The sequence below is a fragment of the Diabrotica undecimpunctata genome, chromosome 4, assembly GCF_040954645.1.
Source record: "Diabrotica undecimpunctata isolate CICGRU chromosome 4, icDiaUnde3, whole genome shotgun sequence".
Taxonomy (NCBI): Eukaryota; Metazoa; Arthropoda; class Insecta; order Coleoptera; family Chrysomelidae; genus Diabrotica; species Diabrotica undecimpunctata.
This window is the reverse complement of record NC_092806.1, coordinates 161,543,380-161,561,311: the sequence shown is the minus strand read 5'-3', so window position 1 is coordinate 161,561,311 and position 17,932 is coordinate 161,543,380. Positions and strand designations below refer to the sequence as shown.

The following is a 17,932-nucleotide window of genomic DNA, read 5'->3' as shown; positions in this document are numbered from 1 at the left end:
TGCTAAATGAGACCAATTGTGTCGCGAATTCCTCGGCAGAATGTAGTAGGATCTGGTTACCCATATTGAAAGAGGAAGTTATTAAAAGGAAAATACCAGTATTGGTAAGTCAGTAACATATAGAGAATACATCATTTATGTTTTTTAAATAACAAACATATAAAATCGGAATTTGGTGTTTATTGAAGGTAAACTAAATGCACGATCAAATACTTACCATGTCGGGATAGTATTATGAGGTTTTTTCCTGGTTTTTCCCTCATAATTTACTATGGAATCACTAACAGGAGAATTTTACTGTCATCATGGCATGTATTTGTCTTTTTAAAGACGAATTACATGTTATGATCTTTTCTGACGGATATTCTCAAGTTAAAGTTGATTTCATGTAATCGAATGAACTATCTTATAAGTAAAGTCGTCCCAGGAACGCAACTCAACAATATATAAAGTCGTCTACTTTAAAATGTATAATGTATGTCTGAATTGTCAATATAGATGAGTCAGATAAAATTAAATTATTAGAAGAATTTTTCACTAAGTAACAAAAAACAAAATTTGTTTAATTTACTAATGTTTTTATTTTAAGAACGATTTCCGAAGTGGAAATTGAAACGTCAATAAACGTATTTTAACCTTTAATTGTGGCTTATTCCCATTTAAATAGTAATTAATTTCAAATGCCACAAGAAAATAGCTTTTGACTCTTTCTATTATTCTTAGTGAGTATTGACTATTTCTTATATGTTGACGGAAACTATAAGTAGAAATTAAAATAAGGTATCCTAAAAAGACTCTAAAATCACTAAAAACAAAACTATAAAGAAAAAATTGCGTTCTGTCATATTTTAGGTTGTGAAGCGTCGCTTCATTCGCCCTTGTAATATACAAGTAAGGACGAAAATATTTTTGAAATACTGAACAAAGTTTACTTGTACACCTCCTCCTATACATATTCACGTGCTGAGACTCTTAGTGGGAAACCAATTTTTATTGACAATTCTAAACCAACACCCAAATTCTTCAAATTATGACGAAAACGTAACAAAGTAGCGAGAATGACTTGAATAATTGAATTAATATTCCACTCTGACCAGCTTTTTCAAATTTTAAATTTTTATATTTTATATAAAGGGAAGAATCAATAAAAATTTAAATATTTTTTAAATTACATTCATCCTTGTTATGTATTTCAGTCACCTTAACTTACAAAACACAGGAAGTCTTATCTTGTTTTTTGAGCAGTGTATACTTAATTTTTTTTTAAGTAAACTGGTCTTCACGAATAATTCTTTATGTAAACGAAATTTAACTAACTAAATATTTTTCCAGGACAATTTGTTACTCTACAATCACGCTAGGTTGATGTCCCAGAACAATCATAGCAAGGACTACTTGGTCTCCATTATGTTTTCTCATTACGACAGAAACAACAATGGCAACTTGGAAGCCACCGAGCTGAATGAGGTAAGGTCTAAGAATATAATGTAGGAGGATATGGGAGTCCTTTAAACCGAATTTATTAGCTCGGTACCGAGGACATAATTCGGGAATTGCTCTCGTGGATTGTTTTATTATTTCGGATGACGTTGCTTGATTTACTTCGGAAAGTGTCGGTAGAGAGAGCTAAATTGGGTTTTAAAGGTGCTAGACTGTAAGGGATTTAAAGATTCGTAGAACGCTTCTCTATAATTTCTATTTAAACATTTATACAATTTGGAATATCTATCAAATAAGAATACAAGTTCGTTATTGGTTTTATCGCCACTAGCCACGTAATAATAATAATAATAATAAACAAATATAAGTATTATTTAAAAAATTTATTACATAATTTTTTAACAAATAAGATTTACAGATTTAAGGTGAATTTAAGCAATTGTTGGTTCTCTTCAATATTAAGTAGTTAAAGTAGAAAAAGGACACAGTTACTAGACAAAGTCTTTGTTTATTCTGATTTTTCAATTGATTATAAAAATATATTTTTACAATCACAAAAATTGCTTACACGTCAGACCTTAGCTTCAAGAATCATTATCATGACACTTTTCATTTCAAGAAAGCAAATAAACAATAAGCAGGTTAGAACATACCTCCTTAATGTTTTAAACCAAATGTGGATACAGCACTACTTTCCAAAGTCTTGGTAAGAATCATATATTATCCCAATCCCTAAATCTTAAAAACCGAAAACAGATTCCCAGTTCTGTAGACCAATATCCCTAACCTCATCAACCTGTAAGCTATTCGAAAAGATTATTAACCGTCACCTTACATGGTTTCTGGAAGATAAAAAATTACTTATCCATGAGCAAAACTGCTTTCGTTAAAATAAATCAAGGACGGATAATCTAGTGGATTTTGAATCCGAAGTATACGAAGCACTCTCTAGCTATTTTCTGCGATATAACAAAAGCCTACGGTTGCATAGAAAGATATAGTATAATAAAAAAGCTTCACTCCTGGGGTATTAATGTAAAATTTCTAAAATTGATTGAAAATTTTCTTCAAGTCAGAACATTTAAGGTACGAGCAAATGGAACACTATCATCAGCTCGAATCCAGGAAAGCGAAGTCCCCCAAGGATCGATGTTAACTGTAACTTTATTTCTTGTTAAAATTAACGATATCTTGGAACAATGTCAATAACTAGTTAAAGGAAGACTGTAAGCAGACGATCTGGTTTTCCTACTATCTAGAATCCACTTAGAGAATCCTTCAAAGTACCTTAAATAATTTCAAGAAATGGTCTGACAAAACAAGACTTAGCTTCTCTAACGAAAAAACAAAACGCTTGCTCTTCTCAAATAAGTGAAAAGAGGATAATTCAATTTTAACATTGAATGGTAAGAATCTGATCTTTGTAAAAGAAGTAAAATTCCTCGGTCTTACATTTGACAAAACATTGGTTTGGAAAAGTCACATTAAAAATCTAAAATGTTGTAACGTAATATTTTGCCCACCACATAGGGTATAATTATCGGGGTTTAAAGTTGGGGACAGAAACTATTTGCGGTAGAGAAAGGACAAACAAAATAAACGAAACTGGGCGAACGGCACTCAGGGTTTGTTTGGAGAGCTGGGTCGTGGATAAGTTGATGGCAAGTGGCAAATAAAAAATTATTACTATTAAAGAATTATCTTTTTAAACAAAACTATTCATAAAGATCAACCTTTTCTAAAAACAAAAACAAGTTAATGTCACAAAAAATGAATCTAACTGTCATATGTCAACATTGAATTTAACAGAGAACATTTTAAATGACAACATAGCCACACCCTAAGAGTTACAATATTAATTACTAAAACCTTTATTTTTATTATTTAAATTATGAAAGCAATTATTTTTTTTAAATGTCTAATTTGACTTTAAAATTTAAACACAGAAAAAGTTATCTGATTTCACCAAAAAAAAGCACTAAAGTTTTTGAGGGTTGAAACTGGATTGGAAATCTCTGAAAGGAACAAATTTATCTCCGAACTGCCAAAAAGCCTGGGATGACAACCAGGGAGAAATAAAATGAGGATGGAAACAACGATTCTTGTTCCTCACCTTCTAAAACCTCACTTAAACTGCAACTATTGACTGCTCAATACAATACATTTAACTGCTACTGTCGCTTTATACTATATTTCCATGACAAAAAAAGGAAAACGAAAAGATTAATAATTTGAAAACAAATTCGGACTCCAATAAAACTACACACGCCTTTAACAGCCGCCGGCCTTAGCGAGAGTGAGCAATTACTTTTAAAATTCATTCGCATAATCTTGGTATGAACAAAACATATAAACTGGATTACTTATTTGAAACGCAGAATATCCTAAAAGAGGCTTCGATCAAAGAATACCGGCAAAATACGCATCTTGTGAAATATAAACAAACCAAAAAATGGTTTTCATTCGAATCTAACGACGCAAATAAAAGGAAGTTGAAAGATTCGGTGTTTTAACTTGTACGAAAGGAAACAGAAATACACTAAGATTATTCTTTGATATTTTAACAAATACGAGGGGATTTCAATACATATTCAAAGAATTTTCAAATGCTACAAGGTACTTGCCAGCAAAGCATCAATATTTTGAAGACACTGTCGAACATCATATGGGACAGCGATACGGCAACTCTTCTACGAATCTTTTCATCCTAAGTTCGAACAAAAATTGACTACGGCTCAGTGGTATATAATTCAGCCAAAAATCTGTTCTTAAAGAACTAGATGTAATTCAAAATACGGGACTACGTGTCGCTTTAGATGCCTATCGAACAAGCCCCATACTAAGTATATGCAGTAAGTCAGGGCAAGTCCCTCTAAAATTTAGAAGAGATTTTTTAAGTTTGTCGTTTGCTTGTAAAGTTCTATTAATCGCCTTATCAATCCGCCTTTCTATGAACGAATTAACCGATTACTTCATAAATATAGCATTATATTCCCGACAATATACCACCCTTCCGAAAACCCCCTCCTCCATGGACTGTAAATCACTGGTAGTTTACCAGTGATCACTGATCTATCAAAATTTAATAAACATTAATCCCCAGCAGCCATATGGATAGATTTAGCAACTACCGACAAATCTAAACAGATGCATCAAAAACAACGGACGGAGTGGGAGCAGCCATTTTCTCTTATACTCATAATGCTAAATTTAAGTTGCATAACAACTGGACTATCTCCAATGCAGAACGATACTTGAAGCTCTCAAATTCATTAACAAAATGGACCTCAGAAATCACACAATCATGACTGACTCGATGAATGCTCTTTGTGACATGCAAAACATATACTCCAGCAACCCTATTCACAAAGACACTTACAAAAGAACTTCAAAATGCTGCAAAGGAAAACAAATACAAAGTATTAATCTGGGTTCCATCTTATATTGGAGTACACGGTAACGAGGTTGTGGACCGTCTAGCTCAGTAGCGACAGGTGGTGGTCAAGTTCAACTAAATAAAATAGTGCCAAGTAATCTTAAATTGTGCTTAAAAAACATAGTTTGCCACAACTGGTCTGAAAAAATTAGTCAAAAAAGAAAATGGCTTACAAAAACAAGCCTTTTTGTAACTTAAAAAAAAAAACAAGTCATGTTTACTCGACTCCAGTGCCAAACCAACAACAGTACAGTAAAACATATTTTAACCGAATGTCAAATATTCCAGGAAACGAAAAGTAAACTGAACCTTCCCATCGACATAGACGAGCTTCTTAGGGACAACAATAATCTAAACAACATTATAAAGTTTTTAACGGATATAGGCATAAAAGAATTTAAATTAAAATCTAGTTTGTATCACAAATTACATATATCAATCTTCTTTCATGTTAGTATGTAATTAATATTATAACCTTTCTTTGTTTTAATATGTATTTCCTATTGGTGTCGTCTATAACCTCAGTGGTTTGGACGACATTAAGTAAATAAAAAAATAATTATCAGGTATTTCTGTAATACTCAATCTTGACCCAAGTAAGTATTAAATAATAGTTTAATCTACTTTTTATTGATCTTTCTATTATATAGAAATATAAATAGTCACTCTCATTACCTTACAGCTTTCCTCCGGCAGTTTAATGAGAGGATACCGCATGCTAACTCAGTTTTTGTGACAAGATTGGAGAAGCGTAAAAAATAGTTGGACCATCTCATTACAATAAACTTTCGATAAGGTGACGTAATATCTCCAAGTTTGTTTAATCTAACCCTAGAAGACGTATTTAAAAATACAAATTGGTCAACATGTGACATTAACGTTAATGGCAACAAGTTAAATCACCTCAGATTTGAGGCCGAATTTATATTTATGGCGAGCACATTCGAGCAATTACAAACTATGGTGAAAGAACTCCCAAACAGCTCCCAATACATCGGCCTTAAAATGAATATGACAAAAACAAAAACAATGGCAATCACTGACAACCCCAGACGTATTACTATAAATAGTAATGGGATAAAACATATCCAAGAATATATCAGCCCAGGCCATATTTTGAAACTTGACAAAGAAGGGCAAAGTGGAGAAATCACTAAAAGAGCAAGACTAATATAGGCAGGATTTGGAAAACTTAAAAGTTGGATACTTAAGAACCTGAACTATTTCTGCAAAAATCTGAATGCCACCTCTCACATACACCTCAAAACAGAAAACAGATCTGCCCTATTCTATAGTATCACGTTCGGCATTGACTTTATTAAATTCGAACGCCTGTAAATCAATTTACTTTGAATTTATTAAAATTTATTTAGATATTGTTTCCTTACATTACACAGTATTACATTTTGATCCTCTGTGTGCTATAACAGGTAAAATATTTGTCTTTGCTTCTTGTTTTTTGTACCAATAAAAAAATTAATGATGGATTTAACCTTTCGCGATTCTTGTCTCTAGGTATATTTGATGACAGCAAATTTAATGCGTTTTACGTCTAGCAATGTTCGTGGTAGACTGTCGAAGTAGTAAAAAACTTTTTACAGTTATAAAAGAGTTTGAATCACAAAATATCCTTCAAACTTTTAGCAATAAACAGCAACGGCACAACACTACCCGATTATTATTATAAATATGGATGTTGATGAAATGTCGCGATAAAATATGATACAGTTACCATTTAATGCGGAAATCCAGGGTTAGTTTTAGTTTGATTCCATTTTCGCTGTGTTTGACTTACAAAGTTTAAAATTTATACAGTAGCGGCAAACCGTAAGTCGCAATTTTTCCGAGAAATTACTGTTTTCTTTGTATTAATATTATCTTTATATTAAGTCACAGATACTTAATATTTAATATTATATTAATAATGTATTAGGTCTTAGCGAACCCAGCCTGCAATGGTGTCTTTCCATTTTTTTCTGTCTTACGTCAGTATTTTTCAATCCCATATTTCAGTTCTCGATCTCAGGTTCTCGTTTGTCGACTCTAAAACTCCTGCTCTAAAACTTTCCCGATATTGCCAGAGTCGCTTTCTTCTTGACTTTAATACTGTTTTTCATTAATAGCGCCAACATTTTGTATACTGTGTTTACAGAGCGTAATTACTTTACTTTCTGTATATGGAACACAAATAACTTAAATATTTTCAATGGTTGACCACACACACACACACACACACACACACACACACACACACAAACAATGGTTGGATGGATAGTGGAGAAAATTCAACTATGGGTAGATCTCTTCGATGTGTGTCAGTTTCAGACAACCTGATATTATATGGACTGTTACATTGAGAAGCATGTCGACGTTTTTAGCGTGAGCTGAGTGTGTCTACAATGGTGGTCCAAATTCCGCGGCGGCCAAACATAATGCTAAGACAGCGGTGCAGACAGTATGTGGTTGTGCTCCCCACAGTATTATCGGTAAGACAGAGTTTAATCTAGACCTATGCCGAGGTATTTTGGCGTCTTGTTGTGTTCCATCATCTGGCCACGCTATTCCACCTTTAGCGTCCTTCGAGCAAGCTTGATACTAAGGTGGAAAGCACACATCTGTGTTATTGTGAGATTGGGTTTCAGATGCTTTTCATTATAGAATAGTGCTGTCTTTTTTCTTTTTGTTTAGGAGAAAATCTAATATTGCAACTTTTCATGTAACTATAACTTCTGATCTACTTAAAATAAAAACCTGGTCCGACTTTAGTTACCAGCTGGTTACCAGCTGGTAACAGTTACCAGCTGAAGTCCGTTTGAAGAGGTTTACTCTCCGGACACTGGAACTCACTTAAGCATGGGTGTATGTTACCTGAAGTAAAATTTAATTAAAATATTAAACATCATATAATATTATCAACATTATGTACAATCTTTGGTAACACATTACATTTTAAAGGGTTTTTACCCAAATATTTTGGTGGCTCAGGCATGGTAACCTGTATTTTAACCTGATGATGGAACAGTTGTTCCGAAAACGTTCGTACTTTTAATGTTGCCCTTTTAAGGGTTTTTATAAAATAAAATATACCCACATACAAAGACTAACCTCTTTTTGTTATACGTGGTATACAGCCAGCTGCAGGAATTATTTTCCTTGTGGATTTTGTTAAATGGTCCCTTCATATCGATTTGTTAAGTAAGTAACTAGCCTCAGCCTGTTATACAATAAGAACTGTTTCAAAGGAAATCAATAAAGCATCTTCTAAAATAACATAGTTTTCCTTGTTCGAGTCTCATCTTCCATATGGCCTTCCTTTTTGGGGTTCCTTTTTGGGGTACAGCTGCTCAATCTGATTTACTTACAAAAAAGATCAATACAGTATATTTTTGGCCTCAGTAAAATTGCAGAAGCTACTTCAAAACACACGGTATTTTAACTCTTCCCTCTTTATATATTTTAGAAACTGTTTACAGATGTTGAGAGAGCAATCAAGACATTGAAGAACAAAAAAGCCAAAGGACCCGGAGGAATACCAAACGAACTAATTAAAAACAGAACGGAAAAGTTATTCCGCATGCTACATAGAATGTTCGAAAGAGGACTAAATGGAGAAGAAATACCTGCGGAATGGACACAAGCATACATCACATCCATACATAAGAAAGGAAACAGGAAAAAATGTGAAAACTATAGAGGAATTAGTATAATATCGTCGGTAGGTAGACTTTACGGAAAAATTATTAAGGAAAAACTAGAAACTGAAATAATAGGAAAAATTGGAGAAGACCAAGCAGGGTTCACAGTAGGAAAATCATGCCTAGATCATACGTACACATTAGAACAACTGATAGAGAAGAAAATGGCAAAAGGTAGACCAGTCCATATGACCTTTGTTGATCTAAAGAAAGCATATGACTCAATACCTAGAGTCAAATTATGGGAAGCAATGAATGATCTCGGAATCCGACAAACACTAATAAAAGCAGTTAAAGCACTATACAAAGAAAACAAAGTAGCTATTAAATGTGGAAATAAAGCCTACAATCCATTTAAGACGACAAAAGGACTTCTACAAGGCTGTGCTACGTCCCCTACTCTGTTTAAAATATTCTTGGAAAAGACACTCAAACCATGGAGGAGAAAGTGCGAAGGAATGGGCATACCAGTAAGAGACGAATACCTATACACCTTAAGTTTTGCAGACGATCAAGTAGTCATCGCACAAGATGAAGAAGATCTCAGCTTTATGCTCAGAAAACTAGAAGAAAAATATAAAAACAAAGGAATGGAAATAAACTTAGAGAAAACCGAATACCTAACAACAGAAAACAAGAATATGAGAAACCTAGAGATAGACGAGGGAAGACAAATAAATGGAACAGATAAATTCAAGTATTTAGGAACCATAATATCGAACCAGGGAACAACAGAAGAAGATATAAACAACAGACTGAGACAAACAAGAAACTGTATAAGACAACTAAACTCAGTGTTGTGGGATAAGAACATTACGATAAAGACAAAAAAGAGAATATATAATACCCCGACAAGAAGTATCCTGACATATGGGTCCGAAAACTGGACAATAAACAAGAGAAATAGAGGTAGAATAAGAGCAGTAGAAATAGAGTTCCTGAGGAGAAGCTGTAGACTTACAAAAAGAGACAGAATTGAAAGGAATGCAATCAGACATAATCGACTATATAGAGGAGAAGAGACTATCCTGGTACGGCCATGTCAGAAGAGCGGACAGAGGACGCTGGATAAACAAAATCACAGAATGGAGCCCGATTGGAAGAAGAAAGAGAGGAAGACCCCGAAGGTCATTTAGAGATGAAATCGACGAGGCTATGGAGAAAAGAACCCTGCGAGATGGAGACTGGAATGACAGGGAAAATTGGAGAAAACGGTTGAGTGAAGGAAGACAGTGAAAACTGTGGAAATCCTTAGTAGTAGTAGTAGTAGAAACTGTTTACTTAATTCGTAAACACCTACATGATTTTCCGGAAAGACCTAATCACGACTACTCCACCATAAATTCAACCTTTGATGTGTATTTACCGTTCTGAAGCAATTTTCTTGTGGTATTTTAAAGTAATCACTATTTAAATGGGAATAAGCCACAATTAAAGGTTAAAGTAAGTTTAATTACGTTTCAATTTCCACTTCGAAAATCGTTCTCAAAATACAAACATTAGTAAATTAAATAAATTTTGTTATTTTGTTAAAAAACAAAATTTGTTTAATTTACTATATTTTCTGACTCTCTCTTCTACCTATACGACTGGTGTATTGTTTCAGCGTTTGTAATCTCCTGTAGGATTGTAATAAATGCTTCTGCTGTTGGTTAAGTTATGACTTTTTTATTATTAAAGCCCGCCCGTGTATTTGGTAATATGTGCACGTCTCCTTTGAGCGTTTCTAGAGCATATGAAAGCGTGTTTATTATTATTTTTCTTGTAAATGAAGACGAGAGCGTAATTTCTTGTTTTCAGTCTTTTCATACTTTTTTTATCTCAATAAACTGGGCCTTTGTTTTACGAAACTCTAATACTCTTCTTTTTTAGCGTTAGGAAATATATATACATATACATATATATATATATATATATATATAAAATGAAGTTTTATTTTGGGGTTGCAGTCATTAATAGGGCTATTCATGACTGCAACCCCAAAATAAAACTTTATTTTACATAACGTGTCAGTCAATAATACCTAACTACTATATATATATATATATATATATATATATATATATATATATATATATATATATATATATATATATATATATAGAAAAGAAAAGAAATTTAATCTTTGCAGATAAGTTAAATAATAAACTCTTAAATATTGGGGAAATCTTGCAGATTTCCCCAATATTTAAGAGTTTACTATATATATATATATATATATATATATATATATATATATATATATATATATATATATATATATATATATATATATATATATATATATATATATACAGGGTGTCCCATAATTAATTGGACATTAGCTAATGGGTGATAGCTGACATCAAAATAAAGCGTTTGAGCTCAAATTGCTTAGGAAAAATGTTGCTAGTTTTCGTTCTACAGGGAGATTCATTAATATTTTTTTATATTATTTTTATGGATATATTGAAAACTGTTTAACCGATTTAAGTGAAATTTGGTATCTTGCTATTATTTAGTATGCTTAATAAGAAAATTATATTAGTTTTACCATTGACACTAGGTGGCGCCACCTACTGTACCATTGGTTCATTAATGGGGCCATAATTTTTTTGTCCGCCCTGTATAAACATTCTAGGAAAAAAAACATGAAATAACATTCAATTCTACACAAAAAAGGTATTCTTGTTTCAAATCAAAAAAGTACACCGTTTTCGAAATAAACGTATTTTGTTTTTCGCAAAACAAGCAGGTACCTAGGTATGCTGTGAACTTAATGGCAAAGTCAAGGCGTAAGTACGAATTTGTTTACTATTTGTTGTCAAAGTGCAGTGCGAGTCTATTATTAAAAAAGAATATGTGTGTACTTTGTACGCAGGTAAGAAGTTATACTTCTATTATATGACTTCAACGAAATTAATATATTTTAAACAGTTTATTTGTGTTTTATTTAAATATTAAACTAATTTTAATACTTACAAGTTTCCTAAAAATTTTCTTAAATAATACCGAAAATAAAAAAAAGTAAGCAAGGCAATAACATGACATGTTATGTTCCTAAGCGGTCACCCATCTAAAGTATGACATCGGTAGACACTGCTTGACTCCCGTTTTTGAGCGACAACTGGTGTAGCCAGTTTGCTATGGCCGTAAAATTCATACTAAAGTGAATTATTTTGACAGATTATATCTCCAAATAATATTAAGATTGCCTTTTAATCTTCTTATCATCATATTTTAATATCTATTATCCTATATCCGACGAAGACAAATTCAAAGACACAAAAATTATAAAATATATTTTTTTCACACTTTATTTGCACTGATACATACGTAAATTCAAAAATTTAGCAACTAGCACATTTTTATAAAAATTCACTCTCAACATTTTTCCCAATTGCACCTAAAGAAGTATAACTTCAAAAACATGAACTAACATTCAATTCTACACAAAAAAGGTACCTAGTCTTCTTTCACACAAAAAAGTACACCGTTTTCGAAATAAACGTATTTTGCTTCGAATTACCAACTAGGCTTGACGGAGTAACGTATCTAAATTTTTTGAGAAAAGATTCACCAACTCTTTTAGAAGACATACCTCTAAATTTGAGACGGAACTCTTGGTACATGCATGATGGTGCACCACCACATTAAAGCCTAGAAGTTAGAAATTATCTAGATGAAATTTATCCTCAAAGGTGGATTGGTAGAGGTAGTGTATACCCATGGCCAGCACGCAGTCCCGAACTAAATCCCCTAGACTTTCACTTGTGGGGCTACCTAAAGTCACTTGTTTATAAAAAAAAATAAATAACCGTCAAGAGTTATGGCAAAATATTGTAGAGGGAGTTAACGTAATTAGGGCCCAAAGAAACTCATTATTTAAAATAAGACAAAACTTACACAAAAGATTTAGATTATGTAGTTTATCTAATGGTGCACATTTTGAACACTTATTGTAATTTTTTTTCGTTTCGTTTTGAATTATTCACTTTGGTAATTGTTTTATATTCACTTAATTGTTTAATTTAATTTCTGATTTTTTTAAAATTTGTTACTGAGTCAAAGGTTTAATAAAAATAATTGTTTCAATCATATGCATTTTGTTTGCAAAAATTATCTGCTACTAATACATTTAATATTCACTTTTATTTAAGACCTTTTGAATAATGTTTGAATTTACATAAGTTTTTGTAAAATTTTTTTATTTTATGCACGTCTCTAAAAAATACGTTTATTTCGAAAACGGTGTACTTTTTTGATTTGAAACAAGAATACCTTTTTTGTGTAGAATTGAATGTTATTTCATGTTTTTTTCCTAGAATGTTTATACAGGGCGGGAAAAAAATTATGGCCCCATTAATGAACCAATGTTATAGTAGGTAACGCCACCTAGTGTCATCGGTAAAACTAATATCATTTTCATATTAAGCATACTAAATAATAGCAAGATACCAAATTTTACTTAAATCGGTTGAATAGTTTTCAATATATCCCTAAAAATAATATAAAAAATATTAATGAATCACCCTGTAGAACGAAAACTAGCAACATTTTGCCTAAGCAATTTGAGCTCAAACGCTTTATTTTGATGTCAGCTATCACCCATTAGCTAATGTCCAATTAATTATGGGACACCCTGTATATATATATATATATATATATATATATATATATATATATATATATATATATATATATAGATATATATATATATATATATATATATATATATATATATATATATATATTATTGTGATATTTAACGTCTTAATGCGCCAAGCAATAATTAGCTAATTAATTTTTTTTTGATTAATTAAAATTATTTAAATGATATGATTATGACTCTATCACAATTTTTAATTCTTTTATCTCAGGGTTAAATTCGTGCTTCAATATATATGCTATTACTTGTGAAAGGTAAGGTCCAGAGAATACCGGAATAATAAAAAACACATATGATCTAACACTATATATTGAAATAAAAATAATGAAATAATTCACACTCAACAGTTTTCAATAAACAAATCTCATATAATGATTCTCAAAAATTTTGTTCTACGTACGTCAACAATCAAAATTAATGGTACAAACAATATTAATTGAAATCTCAAAATTCCGAACTATTCTAACTCTCCTAATCAAAATATTTATATCCTTTCTAAATTAAGTGTAAAAATTGTGTTATCAATAAAAGAAAAAAACTGCAGAAAACAAAATATCTCTCTCTGATGATGAGTGGTCCAAATCCTTGTTCCTTGTAGACTATATTATCTCCTCTCAACCGCTCCCTATGTAATCAGCAATCGTACACAGATTGTTGCAAGTATATCGTCCTTAATGATCTCCTTCAAAAGCACAAATCATCCAAATTATGATAGCCTTTCTCCTCTCGATAAACTGAATCTCTCGTTGGCCCGAGTGAAAAATGACTCTTGGAATATCTTCTCTTTACGATAAACTGAATCTCTCGTTGGCCTGAACAGTGACTCTTGGAATATAAGTAGAGAAATATGACTTACAATATTTTGCTGCTTCAGCCTCTGTCAGATACACTAACTCCACAAAAACTCACTAACATTCAACACTACTGCTTGCTACATTTCAGGAACCGCCAGAGAACAATCACTGTTCCTCTTCCAGATTTGGAAAACCAACTGATTATATCTTTTCTCTCTCCCCAATCTCGCTAAACTCCCTCCTACATACTTATCCCACCTTTTTCAATCTCCGCCAATCAAAACTCGTCACAATTCCCCATTTTTTCATTTCGATAACAAACACATTTTTACCTATAATTATAAATTTCCTAAAACTTATTTACAAATAATATTTTTCTATAAATCTTAAAAACTAACAAAAACCTCTTTCTATAATCCCTTCTATTGTCTTTAATCACTGCATTAATGGATTTTGAAAAACCCCGTTCAATTCTTTGGCTTTCACTTAAACTTATGCGGGTCACTCAAGTATAACAAAGAAATGATTGATGTAAAGCTTACACTATGTTTAGTACAGGAAATCCAAGGATTTAATAACTTTCCTTCTCCGAAATGTTTGTTGGATATTATCCTACTTATCTGAATTATTTTAATGTTTTTGAACTTTGAAATATTTTTAAACAAACCAATATTTTTCTCGATTTTACATATCATAACAATATATATATATATATATATATATATATATATATATATATATATATATATATATATATATCCAAAAAACTTATTTAGAAAAAATGTACGCAATGATATTCTCCATACTTGGAAAATATGTCGAATTCTACAGGGTGATTAATAACTACTTGATTGGCAAACATACAATTTTTTAAATGGGACATCCTATATATTTTTTCAAATTTGCATTGACCGTCAATTATTGATATAACTGTATGCGGTAAGGATGCAGTTTATGTTTACGAGGGATTTTTGAGGCCGAAGTTTGACTAATGTCTTGTTGACGTAAAATTTCACGAGTGCTGATGTGGGGATCTTCAGTAGTAGCTATCAGTACATCATATTCCTTTTCTTCACTAGAACAGTTTTGGTTCTCTCATTTTTTTCATATACAACTGGTCCAGTGCGAACAAAACGATCCATTCATTTTTCCGTTTGGAAAAAGCTCTTGCGTTTGTTCAGGATATCGCTCGTGATATATTCTGGATACAAGTAAGCAATTTCTCAAACTTTCTCCTAATACCCAGATCATATCTGTTAACTCTTCTACAGAAAAATTCAAAATTCATTTTTAACAATAAAAAGGTAATAATATGAAAACTGTCGTTTTAAAAGCTTTTACCTTTGTAACCGACACCAATGACCTTTCACTTATTAATAACTGCGCGTCGCAATCGGCAGTTAGGAATGTTTTATTTAAAATTCCTGGCTTAGAACACTGTTGATATAACAATCTAAAAATTATTACACTAATTCTACATTCTTATTAATTGTACGTAATTATTAATTCTTTCTAATAAAAGAAAATTTAAAAATGTCCTAATATACAGGGTGTTTTATTTAAAAAAATACAACTTTGGTTCATTCCGTTGTTCTGACTGACCCTGTATAATCGAAAATAATTTTAGATTATAGACATCTTTGATCTTCTTCTTGCAGTACCCTGTCCGATTATGGAACTTTGGCTTTAAATAAATTAGCGGTGGTCTCTCGATACCATTCTCGGAGATTTCGGAGCCAGGATGTTCTTGTTCGGTCTGGGCCTCTCCTTTTGGCCATCTTACCCTGTATTATGAGGTGTACAAGGTTATACCTCTCTTGATGACTCATTACATGAGCGAAATATTGTAACTTTTGAATTTTTATCGTGTTACTGGTCGATAAATTCACATCTCAAAGGCCCCCAATTTTTTCATTAATGTCTCTGTAAGGGCCAGCTCTCCATACCATACAGCAATGTGGAGAATATGTGGCAGCTTATTAGTCTGGATTTTAAGGTTTAACGTACTGTCTCTATTAATTAGAATTTTCTTTAATTTATAGAAGGCTGTTGGCTTTATTTATATCCCAGTTATCGTTAAAGTTTACGCCCAAATAGGTAATATTGTGAACTCTTTCTAACTCTATTCCATACGCTTTGAGGTTCGTTGGTTGTAACTCCGTTTTAGCTCCGTTTAGGTTTTAGTCCATATTCATCACATGCTTCGGTTACCCTGTTTATAAGTCGTTGTAGGTCTTCTTCATTGAAGGCAATAAGTACCGTGTCGTCTGCATATCTGAGATTATTGACATTAATTCCGTTGATTTTAATGCCTGCATATTCAACTAAGACTTCTTTGAAAAAAAATTCTGAGTGAATATTAAAAAGTAGAGGCGATAGAATACATCCTTGCCTCACTCCACGTCGTATTTCCACTGCTTCCGTCGTGTTGTGTCCAATTCGTATGTTTGCACATTGATGCCAATACAAATTTTTGATAATACGGAAGTCTCGGTCATCAATTCCCACCTGTTTCAAGACACTTATAAGTTTGTCATGGTTTACTCGGTCAAACGCCTTTTCGAAGTCGATAAAACACATATATACCGATTGTTCGATATCACTACATCTTTGAACCATGACCTACAAACTGAAGAGTGCTTCTCTGGTTGTTTCTGAAACTAAATTGTGTTTCACTTAGTTGTACTTCTATTTTGTTGTAAATTCTCGAGTGCAGTATTCTTATAATATAATATACTGCAATGATCGCTACACTGTTTGGCATTTATTTTTTTCGGTATCATTACAATAAATGTTCACAGTAGCCAGTCTGTTGGTATATGTCCTGTTTTGTATATTTTATTGAAGAGGCTTAGAAGAGAATGTTGACCCTTATCGTTGTGTAGTTTGATTATTTCGCTTGAAATTTCATCTAGACCGGTTGCTTTCCTATTCTTTGATAGCTTTATAGCTCTTTCTATTTCATCGAGTGTTAAGTTTGGAACAGTCGATATATTTTCAATTTGAATTTCTGTTCTATCGTCATCAAACAGCTCCTCAATATTTTCTTTCCACCTCTCTAATCTGTCTTGTTCATTGACCATAATATTTCCTTGTTTATCAAGTAAACTACTTGCAGTTGATCTATATGTTCCAGTTATTTCTTTCACCTTTTTGTACATATTAAACGTGTCATTCTTTTTCTGCAGTTCTTCTATTTCAAGACATTTGTTGCTGCACCATTTTTTTTTGAATCCTGGATTTTCCCTCTGATTTCTTTATGGATTTTATTGTATTCTTCAGTGTTTTTATTGTGCTGTTTTCGTCTGCTTTCCATTAGTCCCAATATTTCATCAGTCATCCATAGTTGTTTGCGCTTATTAATAGTTTTATATTTTTAGTTGTTTCTTGCATAATGGTTTTGACATGATTCCAGTGGTCTTCGACGTTATGTGTTTCTTTCGACTTTCCGAACTTATTCTCTATCTCGTGTATAATTTCATGACTATTATTTCTAACACAGTCAGTGTTTATTCGGTTAGGTGGTTATTGGCATTTTACTTTTTTAAGTTTGAGTTTTATGTCACTGATTAATAAGTTATGACCTGAGAGGACATCGGCTCCAGGTAATGTTTTAGTTATTTTGATTGAATTTCGGTATTTTTCGATAATATAATCGATCTGATTTCTTATGATCTCCTCTTTAGTATCTGCGGGTGACTTCCAAATATATAAACGACGCTTGATATACATCAGTTTCGTTTAAAACATTTTTTTTATATTTCCATAGTTTAGCCATTATATTACCCCCCTTTATATATCATCATAACTTATAAAGTTGAAATATGAATCATAAAAATTTATTCTGATAAATTATATTAGCAGAAACTGACCACCATAACCGTATTTTTATATTAAATGAAGTGTATATATTATTTAA

At 32.0% G+C, this 17,932-nt stretch overlaps 1 protein-coding gene across 2 annotated transcripts in view; it reads left to right on the top strand.

Moving 5' to 3' along the window:
- Window positions 1-17,932, top strand: part of LOC140440375 (follistatin-related protein 5-like) — a 389,054-nt gene that overhangs the window by 301,374 nt on the left and 69,748 nt on the right. For both annotated transcript variants that reach the window (XM_072530840.1, XM_072530839.1), the window contains exon 7: window positions 1,333-1,467. In XM_072530840.1, the coding sequence (XP_072386941.1) occupies window positions 1,333-1,467 (135 nt within the window). The remainder of the gene's footprint in view (window positions 1-1,332; window positions 1,468-17,932) is intronic.